Raw genomic sequence first — 19,792 nt, forward strand, 5'->3', positions numbered from 1 at the left:
TTAAAGAGGGGCTGTAGGCATCACCACAGGCCCCCTTCAGAAGGAGGATGAATGGTAATTTGACCCCACAACCACATGCGACACCTTTTCAATAGTTTTCTCTGCCTGCTGCCTTTACCTTTGAAGCTGCCCATTGTTTGACACACCCGGCTGGAGTGATTTCCTGGATGAGTTACCCGCTGTTTCCTACCAAATGATCCACTCTGCCAAATTATGCGTGTGTTTCAGTGATCTTATTAGAACTTTTGCCATGTCCTCACTACTCCGTGTCTAGTTGGATGCAGAGTTGTCAAATAGAAACGATCTCCGTCCACACGGGAGTTTCAGCATTATTCTCAAGTTGATCTGCATCCACACGGCAGCCTTCGAAGGCGGACAGCACGTGACCGTTAACGTACACTGGGCATGCGCGTGACGGTGTAAACAGGAAGTGGATCGCTTGCTTAGTTAAAAAAAATACGACAGCGTAATAAAGTCGTCTTTAATAATGAAAGGTTGTATTTGATACTTAAGATCTTCCTCTAAAATCTTCCTCGATAAACTCAAACAGACACAGTTCGTGGAACGTTTTAGAAGTTTTATTTTTCAGACGTAGTTACAGCGCTGCGGTTCTCTCTCTCTCTCTCTCTCTCTCTCTCTCTCTCTCTCTCTCTCTCTCTCACATCAACTTTACTTTAAAATCAACACTTACACGTAAACAGTGTAAACGTAGCAAAGATGGAGTAAAACTGGAGTAGTGTGGACTAAGAGGTACACGAATACGTGATTCTTTCATTACGTCTTCCTGTTTGATGAAACTTCAGTTGTGCAGAAAGAAAACTGATGAATTTAAATTCTAAGCTCATTCAGTTACAGAATTCACACGATATCTGATACCTTTCTAATATCTTATAACAACGCATGTCTGCGGGGGTCTTATCAAAGCGGTTGATTCAGTGCATGTGTCATTTAATAAGGTCTGTAGTGCCAGCAACAGCAGTGTTATACGAGTTATACTGAAGACCTGCAGCTACATTTCTGTGTATCCTCTTTGATTGTTATTACATCATGCTTTCGTCTGGATGTATTAATATAACACATCGCGGCTTTGTTGACTGCTATGTTTATATTTGTTAAGCCTTAAAGATGTTCTGATAAATGGCAGCTGGCCACCTTCTTTTTTTAATCGTGTGTATTTTTGTTCTAAAAAAACTATTGTTATTTCGCAAAAAAATATGAAAGAACCACCAAGAATTATTCATTTATTTTTGGAGGAAAAAGGCAAGAATGTTATAAAGTCAACCCTTCTTTCTAACAGTTATAAATCAATCATCCAGTTGGCGATGTTTCAGCCCAAACATGCTCTGACATGCAGTAACCTGTGATCAGTTCTTTGACCACATTTTTAGTTGCTTGGTTAAAAATAGCTCTTGGAATGTTTCCGCTCTGCTGAAGCAAATACCCTAATTGAAATAAATGATGGAAAGCACTGTTTGCACCTGACTTATGCTGTTCCTTTCAAAATAAGACTTATACTTTATCGTCTTGCTCTCCCTTGAACTGGATTTGAACTGTGCCTCTCCATTATTTGTCGCTGCATTTTAAATCATGTAAAAATGGCGGATTTGTATTAACGCTTTGCAGTTTTTGACTTTAATGACTTTGTTGGATTTAAAGAGTTATACGTTGTGCTGTTTTTTGTTTGGAAACAATAAATGTCTTCAAAGGAGCAGCATCACTCAGGTTTTTTTATATTTGAATGCTAAGTGTTTTATATGCCATAGAGTCAAACATTATAAACTAAGTTTAGACAAATACTTAAAGCCTTGGGCTTCTCCTGACATTCATTTACCCGTACAATAACAAAACCTCTATCCTCGCAGTTTATGACCTTCAGTGGCCGTCTCAAGCCTCAGTGTGCCTCATCCAGACTGTGGTGTCTTTGGCTGTGTGTGCTAATACCCAACCATTCCACACACACACACACACACACGTTTATCTTTCCCTTCCTTTACTTTTTCACAAAATAAACTCAAAGGGTCAGCTAATCACGACAAAGCAATGTGCAAAGAAGAACCCAAATCAGAAAGTGTAAAAACAGGCACTTGCATCTTATAATAGCATTTACTGTATGATGTGACTTCTACCACGCTGTTTGATTAACGATCAATCACAGCATGAATCAATGTAAAACCTAATTTTGCAAAGTAGTTACCAACAGGCCGACGATAAGTTGAGATGCAGTTGAGTAAAAGCATTAAGTCTTCCGAAATGAAGACCGAGAAAAGATATTTTTTCCTTTGACCTCGGGCCTCTCTGGTTACACAAGAGCGAGATAAAGGTGGTTTTGCAATGTGCCGTCAGCTGAGGGATTTTATTCTGAATGTATCTTTGACAAGCCTAATGTGATGGAGTCAAAGGCTACATCCACACTACTTAGTTTTTGTTTCAAAACACATACGCAAAGGTTATGATTGCCCTTCAGCGACTGCTTGGAAAGACCTTAAAAGCTTCTCTCACAATAGTTGAAGAACAGAAAGCAGTTGCGCCATCTGTGGGCAAATCAAGCTGTTGAAGACCATTGGGTGACTTTACGCCACACTGACAGAGATTAGATCTTGTGCATCTTACAGTACGTAAGTCTTTGAATCTCTAGCTTTCTAAAGCATATAAATAATGTGACCACAGTGCTATGGTGCTACAATCATGTTTCCAAAAAGAAAGAAAAAAACATTGTAAAGTGCTTGTTAAAATGTAACTAATTAATAGCTTTTTGGATGGTCAATAACTTGTGCTTTATAGATCAGCAATGAGTCTTTAATAAGAACAATATTTAGGTTGCCAGGTTGTGAAGAATTGACAAGTGTTTATGCTCTACATGCACAACATTTGCTAACTCTTTAAGCAATCCGGTAGCAAACTGCATTGTACAACTTGACCATGCCTTGACTTTGCAATTATTTAGCTCCTCAAAAAAAAAATGTTCACAAATAAATTACCAAAAACATTATAATTATAAAATGTATTTTTTTATTATTATTGTTTTTTTGCATAATTTCGCTGAATATTTTTTTCCCACTTAAATCTCATTTTAGTATTATTTTTGCCAATTTCCTTATTTATCATGGCTAATGACCAGAACCCTGTCCGCTGATGACGACTGATGTGGCGTGAGCTGAACGGAAGTGACGACATACAAATTATACAAAACATGTTGAGACTGTTTATTATCACATATTTGAGCAGTTTAACCCATTAAACGGCGGAATGTGGCGGTGCTACTTGTACATCTACGGTACCTATTGTTGCTGTGGGATTTCAAAGCTTTCTCATCAACTGTCACAAACAAATCGTTTAAACGGATAAACCTCTGTTAAACCCGCCAGATAGGTCAGGCTGCCACTACAGCATTAGTGCGGAGAGTATCCGATGTTAGACTTCCGAGTTGAATATTGTGATTACAGAATAATTTCGTTTTCATCTCAGATTACACGACTGTCTTTTATTGTGAAGAACGTAGACCGGATATGGTGTTGCTGCTGTTGTTACCTTGACTTTAAATACACTCCATGCCCATGTGATGCGTGTCTGGAGCGTAGCCCGCACAGTCTACGGTCTTGAGCGGTTTATCTTTTAGTTGCAACAGTGTCAGACAGTCACCAGGCGGAGTATGTTCGTGTTTACTTTGTAATTGTTGTCAACACGGATTTCAAACGTTTGCACCATATGTTTGCACTGATGTAACGTCAGCCGCTCCCGAGCTCATCTGGACTCCAGTCAGAGTAATCCAATAAATCCAACTGGTACGTAATGTTAACTTAAACAGGGAAGAATGCATACTTTTACACTTAAGTTAAATGTTGGAACAGTATCTCGAGCAATGGTGTTATTTACGTTGCTTAATTGTTAACACGCTTGTAGACGAGTCACAACACAGCCTGCTAACCTTCACATAACGGAGGCTAACACGGTTAGCCATGCTGTCCGACACCAAGGCTTTGCACTAAACGCAGATCAGCGGTTGTGATTTGTTTAGCAGTTAATTAAATAACGTTGCGTACTGTGTTTACTTTAGAATAAATGCGTTGGTATGAGTAGGCTGTGTCAGAGAAGAGGTCATAGCTAACTATACGTCTCGTGCTTGTAGTTGCACACTGCACATGACGGGGTTTTCAGGTTATTCTCTCACCCCGAGTGCCGTCTTAATAACGTTATTTTCCTCTGACTACCCCAGGATGCTGATAGTCACTTGGGTGGGGCTTGACGCACAGATGACTGTACACGGGAGCCGGGCCCAGTGATAAACCCAGCACCTGCACGGTGTCACTTTAACGCACCGAGGTGCTGGTTGGTTGGTGCGTAAAGCCATGACCAAGCCCGAGTCGAGGAAAAGCGGCGTGGCCGCGGTCAACACTACCGGCAAGTGCGCCACATCCGCATCCGCCGCCGCCGAGCTCGGCGAAGACAACGTTTCGGTCGAGCCGGGCTGTCCGAGTCCGAGCACGCATATCAGAGGTAATGTGATGAAGCAGACTTCCAGGGAGAGCATGTATCGGAGAAACACGGAGTGTGAAGTCTATGACGACGGGACCAACACCTTTTTCTGGTGAGTGCCTTTCTGACAATGTCAACAGTGCAAAATGTCAAAGACTGAAACGCTGCAGCCTCGGAGGTTATTGTTTTGTTTTCACCAGTGAGTACACTTAAAAACTAAATCACAGTTCCTGCAGAAATATGAGCAACACCAAGGTTCGTTAGGCTTTCAAGGTGAACCGAAAGACAGGCCCCCAAGTGACCTCCATTAATCACAACAAATGCTGCAACCTTGTTCCAAATCTTTAAATATACAGGGATTTAAATAGTAGGTCTTATGTCGAGCTGCAATGTGTCTGGGGGACATTATTCAAATGTAAAATGATAGGAAGGATTCACCAAGGTCCACCGGGTCTCAGTTATATGAAGGCTGTTGTGCTGTTATGGATGCTTACATTGCACATCCAGGCGCAGAGCTTGTTGTTGACAAGCCAATAGCCAATATCCCAGCCTGCAGCTTCAGCAGAAAGAGATCCACGTCGGTTGCGAAGTCCAGACAGATATTCCGGCCATGCGGTAAACCGGAGGAGTGAGTTTCTGCACCCACTGACACAAATGCACACAGGCTGACGGAGCGCGTTGACGTGGGCAGGATGCAGGTGCTTGCGATGTGCAGGGCAAGGGGCTGTTCAGGGATAAGTGACATCCAGTTCTTCTGCTTTAATGTTTAGCCACCATGGCCCTTCAACCTGTTGATCCAGGAATACTTAAGCCTAAGTAAGTGTGCGTGTGACTCATCTCTGCTCTGTGTGTAAAGCAAGGGGCAGTAAGAATCTGCTCAGGTGTCCGGTATCTTTGACCACACAGGAGACCGGTCCTCCACCAAGAGCAACTTTAATGAGAATATCTCATTGCTATGTTATAGCCTTACCCTCTAGATACTTGTTAGTCTAATACTGGAGGCTGCAATATGTAGATATAGTATTCAAACTTTGTAATGATCTTGACTGACGCTAGCTCAGTTGAGCCACAAATTGACCAGCTGTGGTTAATACTGCATGTGATTTTTTTTTTTTTGTGTTTGCTTGTAAGGAATTTGGCCTCACAGCGGTGGGTCGGCACTCTCAGTCTGTTATAATGGAGAACTGATAATGAAGAATGTAGCTGTTTGCCTTGTGGTCAACTTGGAATTGTGGCCACAGTGAATCACATGGCATCCTGGATGCTTATGGGCTTATATTGCACGCATGTTAAAGGGGCGAAATACATTTTATTTAACATGTGTAGCATCCTAGACCTTCCTTCTTGTCATCACAAATGTACATTCAGCAGTTTATATTTTGTCAAATATGCACTAATTCCAACCACTACCTCCAATTACACCATGATGGCCATTTATTCTCAGCGCTGAATGTGGTTAACTCAGCTGGGAATAACGTGGGTGTTACTCAACCACACATCAGCTTTGAAATGGAGGAAGTCGGTGTGGAAGAGTTGGTTGCTTGTGATGGATTTCTGATCATGGAGTCGGTGCAGAAGCTCATCGGCTGAGTTGCACGAGCCTCCCAAGTGTTAGAGGTATGCCAACGAGCTGTTTGTTGACAGTGGCACCGTCTCCCGGTTTAGGAAGGTAACAATGTGCGATCTGCCTCATTAGCACAGACTGGTGTTGAGAGAAGTGTTGTTGTTTTTTTCACTGAGAAAAAGAGGAATAGCTTTGGAGAGATCCTTAAATAGAAGTCAGCCTGATGACGCAACATTTAGTGCTGGCACTCCACTTTGGATTTTTCCCTAAATAGCATTTGCTGCCCACACGTTTCAGTTCTGAGAGTCTTCTGAGGATGCTTTGTGCATACTGACCACTGGCACTGTCTTGGAAACGTTTAGTCAGAACAGAAGAAATCTTCAGCTGGAGACTCTTAACAGGGTTTAATGTTAAGCGTCTGGCCAGTGAACTTGTGATTCATTACAAATAGAGATCATGGAAACCAGAGGCTGCTGCGGTAAAATATATGAATCTGACAATAGCTACCGTGTTAAATAAAGCCACGCTTTTTTTTTCTTTTTATCTCAGTGTGGTCACAAACTGTATTTGACGAGTGCATTTCCACCCTGCAGGACAACATTAAGCTATATAATCGGTTTATGTTGCTTCTTTTACCTGGACATCTTAGTGGTGAATTTAAGCTCAGCCTGCCTCTCGGTTGTGCCGGGCTGCTGTTGTGTGGTTGTTAGGCAGGAGAGGAGTCAGGCCCTCCCCTGTGACGTCTGCCAAACAGGGAAGGAGGTGGAACACGGAGACGACGCTAATGACACCCGGCACGTCGTCTCCGTGACTCACTCTGAGCCAGAAGGGTCGGCAGAGGAGGTGACGGTCTTTAGGTTGACGGATGACGGCAGTGAGCTCCAAACAAAACAAAAAAAATTCTTTATCGCTATAATGAGTACCCTTACCTCCAAACCTATATCGGGAGAGAAGATGTTGCGCTGCAGCTCTAATCACGGTGCATTTATATTGCTAACATTCAACCTTTCTCTCTCCAGTGGCTTTTATTGAATTGTCCTCTTTATAAATGTTATTAATATCCCTCTCTTTGTTCAATCTCTCCCTCTTTTTATTTTTTTTGACTGCAGGCGAGCCCATACTGTGACCGTGCTGTTCATATTGACCTGTGCTCTGGTCTACGTCACGCTGTTGGAAGAGACCCCGCAGGACACAACCTACAACACTAAGAGGTCAGTAGGCTGCGCTCGTCACGTCCTCCGTGTCGTCAAAGCCAAAAAGCCTGCAGAAACCAGTAGGCTGCCCAAAGAAAACCCACTCAATCCACTGAGGCGCTTTGATCGGACTGAATAATCATTTTGGCTGCAGTTTATCTTTAGAAGAAAACGTGATTTATTAGCAATCAGCATCAAGGTTTATTCTAATTCTTAAGTCATGCCGGGTTTAGATTTTGATTAGTTTTCCTGCCCCGTACAACCAGAAATTGACCGTTTTTTTTTTTTGTCTTGTTGAGTTCTGTTCGTCCTATTTCAAATAGTTTGCCTATTTGTATGTGAAGTTTAAGGGTTTGTCAATCCTCTGTGGATTATGTCAGACTGACATTCAAAGCCTGATGAATAGGTCACATAAGAAAACCAGCTAATAAGCACCACAGTTCTAATTTCACCGTTACAGCCATTTGGCATAAAGCCACACAGCCACAGCCACATGGGCGAGGTGCTGAAGTCATTGATTCAAATTGAAGCTCTTACTTAGTAGCATTCACCTTGAACCAAGCTGGCCCTCCTCCGAGGAAAACCGAACCCTGATGACCATGAAAAGGAAAAGTGTCTGGTCACCCCTTGAGCAGACTTGGAGAGTTGGTTTAATGCCTTCATCTTTTAACACAGAGAAAAGCAAAAGAGTCACCATGTGAATTTATCCTTTGGGTGGATTTCATGTCGACAGGCTTGACAAATGTTCCTGCAAAGTTGTGGGTCATGCAGTGGCTACTTTGGGTTTTGGCTTGTTTTAGTCGTGGCAAAATTGATATGAAGACTAAAGCTCCGCTGGCGTTTCTTCAAATTCTTCAGAGCAGGATTTTGGAAAATTGATATAGTTCTTCCTTTTATTATGAACCTACTGGTTCTCTCTGTTCCCTCAACTGTCAAGTTGGTTAGCAATTGACTCAAGACTCTTTGTGGAAATTTAAAAGCACGAGTAAATCCACCGATTACAGCATTACGGTTGGGATTAATTGATTTTGGTGAGAGATGTGTCCGGATGTTGTTGATGTGGTCTGACATCACTCCACGGTGAAGCACCAAAGAACATCTCTCATTTGTAGTTACTGACTTTCGAACTGACCTGGATCTGCTCACTTGCACTGACTTGACTTCATCATGTTGGTCAGGACTTGTCATCTGATTCACGCTCAGTCTCATGACAGCTGTCTGAAAAAGGCCTGCTTTGTTTAATGGCTCATGTGAACTGAAAGTGTGGATAACAAGTTCCTTAACGAGTTTCTTTCAGTTTGTATAGATTCATTCGCTTTTACGCAATAGTGGCTGTTTGTGTGGGAGTTTAATTGGGAAGGTCGAAGCAGGCCAAGTACAAGCAAGCGGCATACATTTTGTGTGCGTTTGTGGCGGAGAGGCTGATTGTAGGTTGCGTTTGTGAGGGATTGTGGGACGGATCTTAACTGGATTTGCTGCAGTCGGCGTAGTCCGGCTCATCGGGATAAAGACCCTTGAGCTTCTTCCCAGCAGAGGAACACACACACACACACACACAGATACAGTCCAAATCTCGGTCATTGACACACTGTTGGATACACTCGTCCATTCACACTCATTTTGAAACATTGTCCTTTTAACTAATCTGCCACTAGTTAACACACCTGTACCCTCATTTTGACACGTGATTGTAATCACATCAACTCACTTTCCCACCTACACACACTCACTTGATCACACACACTTATGCTCCCACCTTTTATTGGCAAGCACGAGCTGAAATCTCATTGTGTGTCCAGTTGCTAAGCCTTCAGAGCAGCGTCCTTGCCTGGTGTCCTGGTTTACAGAAATCATCACAGCAGCGATTAAAGGCAACTCAAGCTGACAGCAGCAGGGTCAGATTGGCCGAATCTCTTAGTAAACACAGAGGAAATAGTAATAGGGAGTAATTATCCATGGTCAGCTGCTGAGACGGGTCACCCAATCAAATACTTTCCTCTTCCTGCTCCTGGTAGCTCTGTTTACGCCACTGACATCACGGATCTCTTTGAACGGCTTGGAATAGTTTTCAATCCACAGACACATTCTTATTTGTATATACAGACACATCTGGATTATAGGAGGAAGTAAACAAGCTGCCATTGGCACGTCTCTTGTAAACCTGCAGATGACGCTGTATTTCACTTGTGCCAAGAAATCTGTCCAGCAGATCCTGTAGAACTGGTTGTAAAGTATGTTGAAAATATAGTCATCGCATTATTATATAATCAGTGATGTAATCTACTAAATCTGCAGTTGTCAACGAAATTTAGTCCAGTTGAAAAAGACAGCTGGCCATTTGTTCTGTGCTGTAAAGTCCCCAGCTGCTTCAACATCACCCTGACAGACACTTTCGAAAAGAGAAAAGTTAATGCCACAAGCCTGTGCGCCATGAAATCTATTTTATTTTCCGAGCTCTCCATTATTATTATATTCTCATGTTTTGATCACGTTCTGAGCCGATTGCCAATAAAGGGCCCATCAGTGAGGGCCACAAGCGATCCGCCCTCACAGGGCCGACGGGGAGCTGCTTACGCTCTCATATCTCTGGCTCAGTACTACACGTTTCTGATTTCGGAGGTCGGACAGAACCTTGGTTTTTTTTTTTTTTTTTTTTTTTCAAATTCAGCATCATAACCAATTTCACGCTCGTGTTTTGAGCCTGAAGAACCTCCACATTCACACAGACCGTATGTATATATGTGTATATATATATATGTACATATATGTACATGTGTATAAATATATATATGTGTAAAACACAAACTTAAATTGCATTTGTTGTGTGTTTCTAATTGTGGTCCTGTAGGGGCATTGTGGCCAGCATCCTGGTGTTTCTCTGTTTTGGAGTGACACAAGCCAAAGACGGACCCTTCACAAGACCACACCCAGGTAGGACTGGCACGGGCCAAAGCTTCCTTTCCCAGTTGTATTTTAACATTTCATCAGCTTTTAAAAACTCCAGAATAAGAGTGCACATCTTGTGCAAAGGTTACATTTTTTTTTTTTAATTGAGTAGGTCAAGGTTTCGTAGAGCTGTTTGGTTGGATGGTTTTATTCCATGCCTTAAAAAGCACTTCTTTACAAACTGAGATGTTGAAAATATAATTTTCCATTACAGTAATTGACGGGAACTTTACACTGTTGTAAAGCATGCTGGTGGTGTTGAGTCTGACCCTTTAATGGTGCGTTATTTGTTCCCGTAGAGGGCTAAGAGTACCTGAGAGCCGTTCAATAGCAACATTTTAGAATCTCATGTTGGCTTCTACTTTAACATGAATATCCTCTCAGTGCAGGGAATCAATACACACAATGGATAGCTAAATGTAATTGTCAAAATGAAGGCGGTGGAGGGCTTTCCTGGCAGGGGTTAGGTCCAAGCAGATCCCTTAGAGAGCAACGTAAACACACTTGGGGAGCATGTAATATCGAACGGACTGTAGTGCTCAGTCAATAGTTTCAACATGAAAAGGATGCGCGCCCTTAAACGGGTCATTCTGAGCCCAGCTTAACGCGTAAACCTCTCCCACAGATCAGCTGCTGTTTAAATGCAGAAAAGGGGACTTCTGCTTACATAGCCTCCAGACCACTGCCATGACCCACTAGCAAGGCACATTTGCATTAATTAACTGCAGTGAATAAACACCAAGGATTAACGATAGTTGGCATTACATGGTGTTGTACCATGACCACAGGGAATTCAGTAACCGGACACCTCGCATGCAGGTGTTTGTTTCCAGTTCTATTTCAAGGTGCTGAAATTCAAACTGTAGGTAAGGACGACAACAATGGGGCTTAGATAAAGCGCTTGGAGCTCGTGTTAGGCTTTGCTTACACTCGTGCAATGCATCGTGGAACGAGCGCCTCGTTACAAAAATTCAGAGGGCCACGGCGCAGCGTCGCGACAACTTGCGGAGCCTTCGGATGTGATAGTTGATCGTTGATAAGAGTCTGCAGCAGGTTGGTTCCTGTAGCAACACGCCGGACTGTCCTGTGATGAGGACCCGCTCCGAACGTAGATATAAACGGATCATTCTAGGTTAACGAAAACACAACGATTCTTATTTTCACGTGATTAAACACTAAAGAAAACACACAGGCCAATATTCTATTCCATATCTTCCAATAGATCCCCCTAAATGTTACTGTTGCTTTAATTTGCTACATTATATAAAGGGAGGCTTCTATATATACAAGTGCAGTTCATAAAAGTAGTTTGCTATTTAGGTTTTTAACCAGGTCAGTCATGCAAAAGATGCATCTCATCTGTCGCACAACATGTTCCCACTGACATCAGAAGGAAAGGAAGGAAGGAAAGGCAAGAAGGAAGGAAGACAACAGGGTGTGGAGGTCAGATGGAGAGGCACACTCTGAATGTTGCCGGTTGTTGGTGGCGTGAAGTGGCCGGCCAAGAATTTGGGCTGCTGCTGTTGCATTATTTGTGCCTTTTTGTCCTCTCTTTTTGTGGACTGAAAAACAAGGGGGGGGGGGGGGGGGTGTGTGTGCTTTAACTGATTGCGTAATACTCCCTGACCTGTTGAGCCAGTAGGTTCAATTGTTGTTTTAGATTGTTGCAGTTGTGTTGAAACAGCACAGGTTTGTACCATGACAACACAGCCTTTAGGATTTACAAGCTGCATCTCATGCAGCCCCCCCCCCCCCCCCCCCGGCTGGGTGTGTTGCAGCAAACTGAGATAATACACAAAGATTCACAAGAAGTTAGTACGACAGCGGCTGTTGAATTGAACCCCTTTGTGTGTCATTTATTACACGGTGCTTTCACCACATCCACTAACTTTAACACACTGATTTATGTATTGTGAAAGTCTTCATTGTTACATCACCGTACTGTCAACAAGGTCTGTGTGCCTTGGACATAATGTCACTCACAAAATAAACAATCACTCCCATTCTATTTGGACTGTTAAGAATAATCTGTAAATGCCGCCTTCAAACAACAGACAAAACAAAAGCTGCAGTAATTTTAATTCCCAGATGGCCTCACTCGCTGGATGAAGTCTGTGGGTAGAAGTCTGCCATTGGCTGCATACCTGACGCTTTATTGTCCTCCCCTTCCGCTATCTTTGCTGTCTATTTTGCAAGGCCACCGTCGCTGCGTCCTGGTCTTATCTGAGACGACTGTGATTAGTTTCATGAAATATTAACCCCACTCTTTGTCTCTCTCTCTCTCTCTCTGTCTCTCTGTCTCTCTGTCTCTCTCTCTCTCTCTCTCTCTCTCTCTCTCTCTCTCTCTCTCTCTCTCTCTCTCTCTCTCTCTCTCTCTCTCTCTCTCTCTCTCTCTCTCTCTCTCTCTCTCTCTCTCTCTCTCTCTCTCTCTCTCTCTCTCTCTCTCTCTCTCAGCTTACTGGAGGTTCTGGCTTTGTGTCACTGTCGTCTATGAGCTGTTCCTCATCTTCATCCTCTTCCAGGTTGGTGTGTAGATGATATCAATACCTCGATGGGCTGAAACACTCACCCTTGAACAGTCACTGATGTAGGGAAACACGTATAGCAATCACATGCACACATAAAAAAAGGGTTTCATTTACAGCTCCTTCTCGGGTACAGTGACACAATCTCCGCTCCCAGAACAAGGCAGCAGAATTATTTTCATATTCACATTGAGCTCTTGGTTTAGGTCGTGGACTGGTGTCTACAAATCAAAGTAAAGGAGCTACACCCTGAGGACAAACATCTTAAAACCAGGATTACACCAATCTCTGTGATCCTCCCACATCTGGAACCCTGGAAGCCTCTTTTCTCTCCCAGTTTAATTATGTCAGAGCCAGACCCTGAAAAATAGCAACACAGTCGGCAAACTGTACCTTAACCAGGCCTAGACTCTGTTAAAATACTTACGCCATCTGCATCTTTACTCGTGCAAGGAAAATTAGAAGTGTAGCTCGGTGAAATCCTCCATTAAAATCTGTAATAAGCTCCTTCTCAGGGAGAATAAGCACTGATCGTTTCTGTACTTCTTCCTCGCCCGTTATCCAGACGGTGCACGATGGACGACAGTTCATGAAGTACATTGACCCAAAGCTTGGGGTTGCCCTCCCGGAGCGCGACTATGGAGGAAACTGCCATTTGTACGACCCAGGCAACACCACCGACCCCTTCCACAACATCTGGGTAAGACGTTTCATGTGGTGTCACAGATGCACCTGGTTGACAGGTTGTATGTCTCATTTGTGCGTGAACAAGTTTTCAGCTTTGTCGTTCTGTTTGAAACACATTTTGAGTATGCAGTAGGATTGAAGAATTAATTATTACTAAAAAGAAAAAAGACCCAGATCTCAAATAGCATGGCAGCCTAAATGAATCTGTTTCTTTCCCTCTTTCATCCACACTCTCTCCTTTTGTCTCTCTCACTCTCTCTCTCACTCTCTCACTCACTCACTCACTCACTCACTTGAGTTGTAGACAATTTTGGACTTACGGGTAAAATAACGTAAAACACCCTGAAATGACTCGGGATAAAAGAAATGAATATAAATGTGATGTGGTTGAACTCAGCTGTTTAAACACAGAGGAGAACTGGTTCTGGATGTATTTTATTCCTGTGCTTGATGATGACCGAGTACTCTCTGGGCTCACGTCTGGTTGGTACCAATGTGAACTCGGTGTTCTCAATGAGAACATAGAGACATGTAGTTAAGAGTAGCGCTGCAACGAATGAGTATTTTCATTAATGAGTCGTCTGTTGATTATTTTACAGATTTGTTGTTTGGTATTGAAACGTATTGTGTGTAAGGACTGACTTTGTTCAATGACCATGTTGGTTTGTCTCTACAGGACAAGATGGACGGCTTTGTTCCGGCTCACTTCCTGGGATGGTACATCAAGGTGTGTATGGCGAAGGCTTAACACAACTTCAACTACACTGTTATTGTCCAATGATGTATTAAAGACCAGCCTGTCTGATTTTCACCTGCTCAATCTTAATGAATCATGAAAGCAGCTGAGCATGTGACATCAAATAAGATAAAGCTTATATGCGTCAGTCAGGCTTGTTGGCATGGGAATGACAACAATCTCTTCGCCAATGATTACAGATTACACACATTTCAATACAGTGAAGAGCAAGAGATTTTCATCAAACTGACTCCCTAAGATTGCTAACACCTTAATCATTGAACACCAACTCGTGTGTTATTCATGCATTGGGATAAAACCTGTCATTTATTGTCTGATGTTAAAATAGACCTCCACGGTGTTGAGCCTGCTGCTGTGTGAAACAGACTGACAGCGCTGGTGTGCTCTGTTGCATTTTCAGCAATGAGAGAAGTTTCTCCCTACGGTATCTTGTTGACCGCCTCCCACTCCACACCGTTCACCCCCTCCCACTCGCCCTCCCCCCCTTTTGCTCTGTTTCCATCCTCAGACTCTGATGATTCGCGATTGGTGGATGTGTATGATAATCAGTGTCATGTTCGAGTTCCTGGAATACAGCCTGGAGCACCAGTTACCCAACTTCTCTGAGTGCTGGTGGGACCATGTACGTACCAATATGGCTGCTCTTCTCCTCTGCCCACCTCAGAATCAACAGGTCTGCCCTCAGAGTGGTGTTACATTTAAATGTGCTGCAGTGAACAAGCAAACTCCCGGTGTGTGGCCACATTAGCTGGAGATACTGGTGAGAAACGGACACAACTTGTCCAAAAACGTAGACGTAAACAAACAGAAATCAAACATGGTTGCATATTGACCAGTTGCAGACATCGGAGGGTCGGGGTGAAGTGAACGAGGCTGTTAGAAATTCTTCAGTCTGTCTGGAACTCGGCTTCTCACGAGCTCTTCAGCAGGACGGATTGGTCAACTTCTCACCGTGTATGGAAATTGCTCAACTTTGCAAAGGTCACTGTCCTCCTGAGCTGGTGAAAGCACAATGTGGAGCAGTGTCTGTCGCGGGAAGTTAAAGGAAGCGTGGATATGTTTGTGATATCCTGCTACCTAATGCCTGCCGGTGCAGTGTTCTGCAAATCTGCTGTTGAGATTTACGGGAGCAATTAAAGTGGTGATTTGTTTGAGTGACAAGAACCTTTTTATTGTGCAAGTGGGAAACTAGGCGGTTGAAGCAAAAACAAGTGATGGCAGAGGAAATCACATAAAGTATTCTAAAGCAACAGAGCGACATCATGGAATGTGAACAGATAAGTAGTGGGGTATTAAAGGAGGACGCGCTGTTGACTGTAATAACACACATTAGGTAGACCGCGTCAATAGAAAGTCATTTACTAAATATGGTTTGTCTTTTCAAGAGAAAGAAACAATTCTGCACACAAAGGTCTTTGGTGCCTCAGACGACGTACATAAACCAGGTTTCAGGTGTGAGAGGCGATGCTGGGGTTTATTTTCTAAGGTCACCAAACAGCAGGGTGTTAAAGTAAAGGAATGCTGAAGTGTGAATTTCCCCTCCCAGCCTGTCACTAAACTAGTGGGCGAGTCGAGGAGATCTGTTTCCGCCGTCGCCCACCCCGTCCTGAGAAAAGCTTTAATCTGGCAAACTTGTGTAGGTGGATCACAGGTGATGTTTTTTTAATGTTCTACTTTTCTTAAACCGTTATGTTTATCTCCCTCTAGTGGATCATGGATGTGTTGGTGTGTAACGGTCTCGGGATCTACTGTGGCATGAAGGCCCTGGCCTGGTTGTCGATGAAGCCCTACCAGTGGCAGGGCCTGTGGAACATTCCTACATACAAGTACGAGTTAACATTCGCTGCACCAAACACTGGAAACAGCCTTTCTGAAGGAAGATTCATTCAATGTGATGAACTCACCATCAGAACTCTACTCTTGTAGAACTGAAACCACAGCATTTTGACAATGTATGCTATGTATTTCACTATATTTCTTGAACTTAACTCCACACTTATTGTGTCTGTTGTGTGACAGATATAAGATATAATGTTCACGTTTAAAGATATTGGCTCGTTTTTGACAGAACGTCTTTGTTGCCATTTGACATATGGTGAGCTAGTGGGGTGGTATTGCCCCTTTAATTCCAGTAAGTCCTAGCGTTGCCGTGTTAGAAATGTATGTACATTTATTTCTCACCATATCTCCTCTGTGCCTTCTCTCAGGGGGAAGATAAAGCGTATCGCGTTCCAGTTCACGCCGTACAGCTGGGTAAAGTTTGAGTGGAAGCCTGCTTCAAACCTTCGTCGCTGGCTTGCTGTGCTAGGCATCATCTTTATGGTGAGACACATCCTGTTCTGTTTATTGACACGAGAAGAGGGGACAAGTTGTCGTCATGGAAACCAAGAATAGGACTCATTACAAGGACAAATAGTGAAAATGTAATATTGAGTTCTCATGAGCTCTAAGCTTCTATGAGCTGCACAGTCGAGGGTTTTAAGACGTCACTTTGTTCTCAGCTTCTTCCTGAAGCTATTTAGCCACATCGATTCTGCATTTGTCATTTTTGATTGATTCAATAACTTCAGTATTTATCGACACATCAAAACATGAGTCGCTTCCCACAGATAAAGATATACTTCCACAGCTGGTGCAGGGCACAAGCGACGTCCTATTCTGTTATCTTGAAGTCATTCCTTTCTTAGTGCTCCTAAATTAAGACGGATGTTATTCGATCTCCTCCTTTCCCAGTTCCTCCTGGCGGAGCTGAACACCTTCTACCTGAAGTTTGTGCTGTGGATGCCTCCTGAACACTACCTGGTGCTGCTCCGCCTGGTCTTTTTTGTCAACGTTGGAGGCGTAGCCATGAGGGAAATCTACGACTTCATGGATGACCCGTGAGTAGCAGCTGTTGGGGGATAAAGGGGTTCGTAACGGAGTGAAACCTTTCAACCACACATGGTCTTCAATGCTGATTCATAAAAGATACTTTTGTTGCATTCGGAGCTTGTTGGCATTGTATGTACAGTGTTGTATAGACGTCTTTTTGTGCAGGTGTGTAACTTTGAGCGCTGCTATGCAATAATGTGTCTCGTCGGTGCTTACCTGTAAACCGTGAAAAACATTCTCACTTTTCCATAAAAACACTTTTCTATGTAATTCTCTGCACAGGAAGTTCCACAAGAAGCTTGGCCAGCAGGCGTGGCTGGTGGCAGCCATCACGGTGACGGAGTTCCTCATTGTGGTCAAGTATGATCCCAACACCATCATGCTGCCCATCCCCTTCGTCGTCACGCAGTGCTGGTTCTTGGGAATCCTCCTCATCTTTACCTGGACCCTGTGGCGGTTTTTCATCCGGTAAGAAGTGGGGTGGGTTACTATGCAGAGAGGGGGAGGAGGAGGAGGAGGGGGGGGGGGGGGGGTACAAAGCTGCTGTAAAGACATAAGACGTGGAAATTATAAAACTCTGTGCTCATTCGATTCAGGTAATGAAATATTATAACAGCCATGCAAAGTGTGCGAAACAGGAAGAGGGTGTGAGAGATACAAACTGTAAAGACATCTTTCACACACTTCAGGTTCAAATGTTTCACATGTGTGTACAGTCGGGTAACACCGCCTTTAATAAATAACCATTTCTTCTCCGTCACTGTTGCAAAAAAATACAGTTTATTTACAATAATCAATTTAATTTCATCAACATGGTTTCATGTGCTTTTGATCCCATCCGATGGGATTTCTTTTATCACTTTTTCCTCATGACCTCATGCAGCAGTATATTTTAGGTGACGTGTGCTTTGGTTCCCTCTTCTGTTGAGTCGTGTTCCTGTTGAGCATAGCCCCCAGCCCCATAGCCCCCAGCCCCATAGCCCCCAGCATGTTAAGCTGCTGGTCTATTTTCTCCTCCCACATCCTTTCTCCTCCCTGCTCATGCTCAGCAGTAATGTCCGTGTAGGAGAGAGGCGCTCCCTTCTGTCAGCACTGTTGTATTGTACAAGTGAAACGCACTGAAATCAGCTTCCGTACCTGCAGATGATTTAGATTTCAATATTTGATCTCGTTTGTGAGGTCGTTTTGAATGAGGAGGAACAGAAAGCAGTCGGGAGGAACTGTTCCCAAAGTGGGTTTTCTATTAACAAGTGTGTCGACATTTCTTCACTCTTCTCACAGGGACATCACGCTCCGTTACAAAGAGACCCGTCAACGCAAACAGGAAGTGCCCGCGGACAGGGACCGTCCTCTGGGCAACGGCAGCACGGCCGCCCCGTCTGGGCGGAGCAAACTGAACGGCAGCTCCGAGACGGTGCGGCAGCGGAAGTCCTGAGGGGGGGGGGGGGGGGGGGGACGACGACGACGCCAGAGTCGTATCCGGTCGGTCGGGTGCGACTGAAGGGGAAAGGACAAGGTTTGATTGGGGGGGGGGGGGGGGGGAACGAGACGACTGAAGGAGATTCGTGACTAAAAGACACACGTAGAGCCAAACAGACGGACACGTGTATGTGCTGTGTTGACTTCTTTCTGTGCCTACATGAACCCAGTCGTCATTCAACAGAGGCGGGGGTTGGAATCGGGCAATTTTCATTCTGTGAATTGTCAAGTTATTGTCTTACTACAGGGATTTACCTCATTCTAATTTTTAAGAGCATTTGGGAAATTACACACTGATCCATTTTTGTTTTATTCAAACAGTTTGGGCGTCGGGTCAGCGTTGAGTCAAAGAGGGAAACTAGTGGCAGGAGGGATACAAGTGACCAGGGAAGTAGATCGACTTGTGCCCAATAATACACAGCAGTTCTTTTTCATTTTCTTCGTTGCCCTCTCTATCATTGAAGAAGAAACATGCCCGCCACTGTAAATATGCTTCGTTCCGTGTGTTCTGTGCATTTTCTTAGGTTTCGTTTACAGTCCAGGTTGTCATTCCTGGGAGAACCGAGCCGAGAGGTCCTTGTAGCTGCTGGGGATCCTCGCTCAGTCTGACGCAGAAAGGAAAAACTGGCGAAAGCCTTCAGCTCCTCTCTGGTTTTGTTCTTAAAAAAACCACAAAAAACGTTGTTTAGAATAAATCAATATGTACCAATATTCTAGTTATTTAACTGCTGATTATACTTGATATACGGGGTCATTTGTCAATGTTCTCTGATCATCATTGTTATTTCTTTAGGGTAAAGCGATGATGAACACTAGATTGTACTCAATTTCCTATTTTGGGAAACGAGGCACTGAGAAATCTGCAGCACTCCAGCGAACACATCGGTGACAATCGCAGGTATAGAAAAGATGTGCTCCGTTGTGACCCAGACGTGCTGCCTCCAATACGGCAAAGTAAGGATGTGGACCTTCCTCCACTGCTACAGGATTGAATAATACAAGGCTGGGCTCAACTGATTAAGTCACATCACACTGTGACTTTAATGCCAAATTCTTTTAATTTCTTTTAATTTAACTCTTGACTTTTATTAAAAATCTCATGCTCTGCTGTGTCTGAGTTAGCTGAAACAAAATGAAAACCAACCTTTCCATCAGTCAGAGAGGGAGGTGGGGAGAGAGAAGCGTCCTTTTCCAGCTCTGGATTTTCCATATTGCACATGCAGCAAGCCAAAGCTTAGATCCCAGTCTTGCTAAAGCCATAAATGCCACTCAGACCCACGTCAGCTGCTCCAACAGC

At 43.7% G+C, this 19,792-nt stretch overlaps 1 protein-coding gene across 1 annotated transcript; it reads left to right on the top strand.

Annotated features, from left to right (window-relative positions):
- Positions 1-3,615: 3,615 nt before the first annotated feature.
- On the top strand, positions 3,616-18,451 carry ptdss2 (phosphatidylserine synthase 2; the record flags this gene model as incomplete). The annotated part of the gene is made up of 13 exons (XM_079266970.1): positions 3,616-3,782; positions 4,214-4,585; positions 7,147-7,248; positions 10,079-10,161; positions 12,631-12,698; positions 13,267-13,401; positions 14,065-14,115; positions 14,654-14,767; positions 15,853-15,971; positions 16,353-16,467; positions 16,879-17,024; positions 17,299-17,484; positions 18,298-18,451. Exons 2-13 carry the CDS (start codon positions 4,347-4,349, stop codon positions 18,449-18,451), a joined length of 1,512 nt encoding a protein of 503 aa, XP_079123096.1. The 5' UTR covers positions 3,616-3,782; positions 4,214-4,346.
- Positions 18,452-19,792: the final 1,341 nt, after the last annotated feature.

The sequence above is a fragment of the Melanostigma gelatinosum genome (assembly GCF_949748355.1).
Source record: "Melanostigma gelatinosum genome assembly, chromosome: 1".
NCBI classification, from domain to species: Eukaryota; Metazoa; Chordata; class Actinopteri; order Perciformes; family Zoarcidae; genus Melanostigma; species Melanostigma gelatinosum.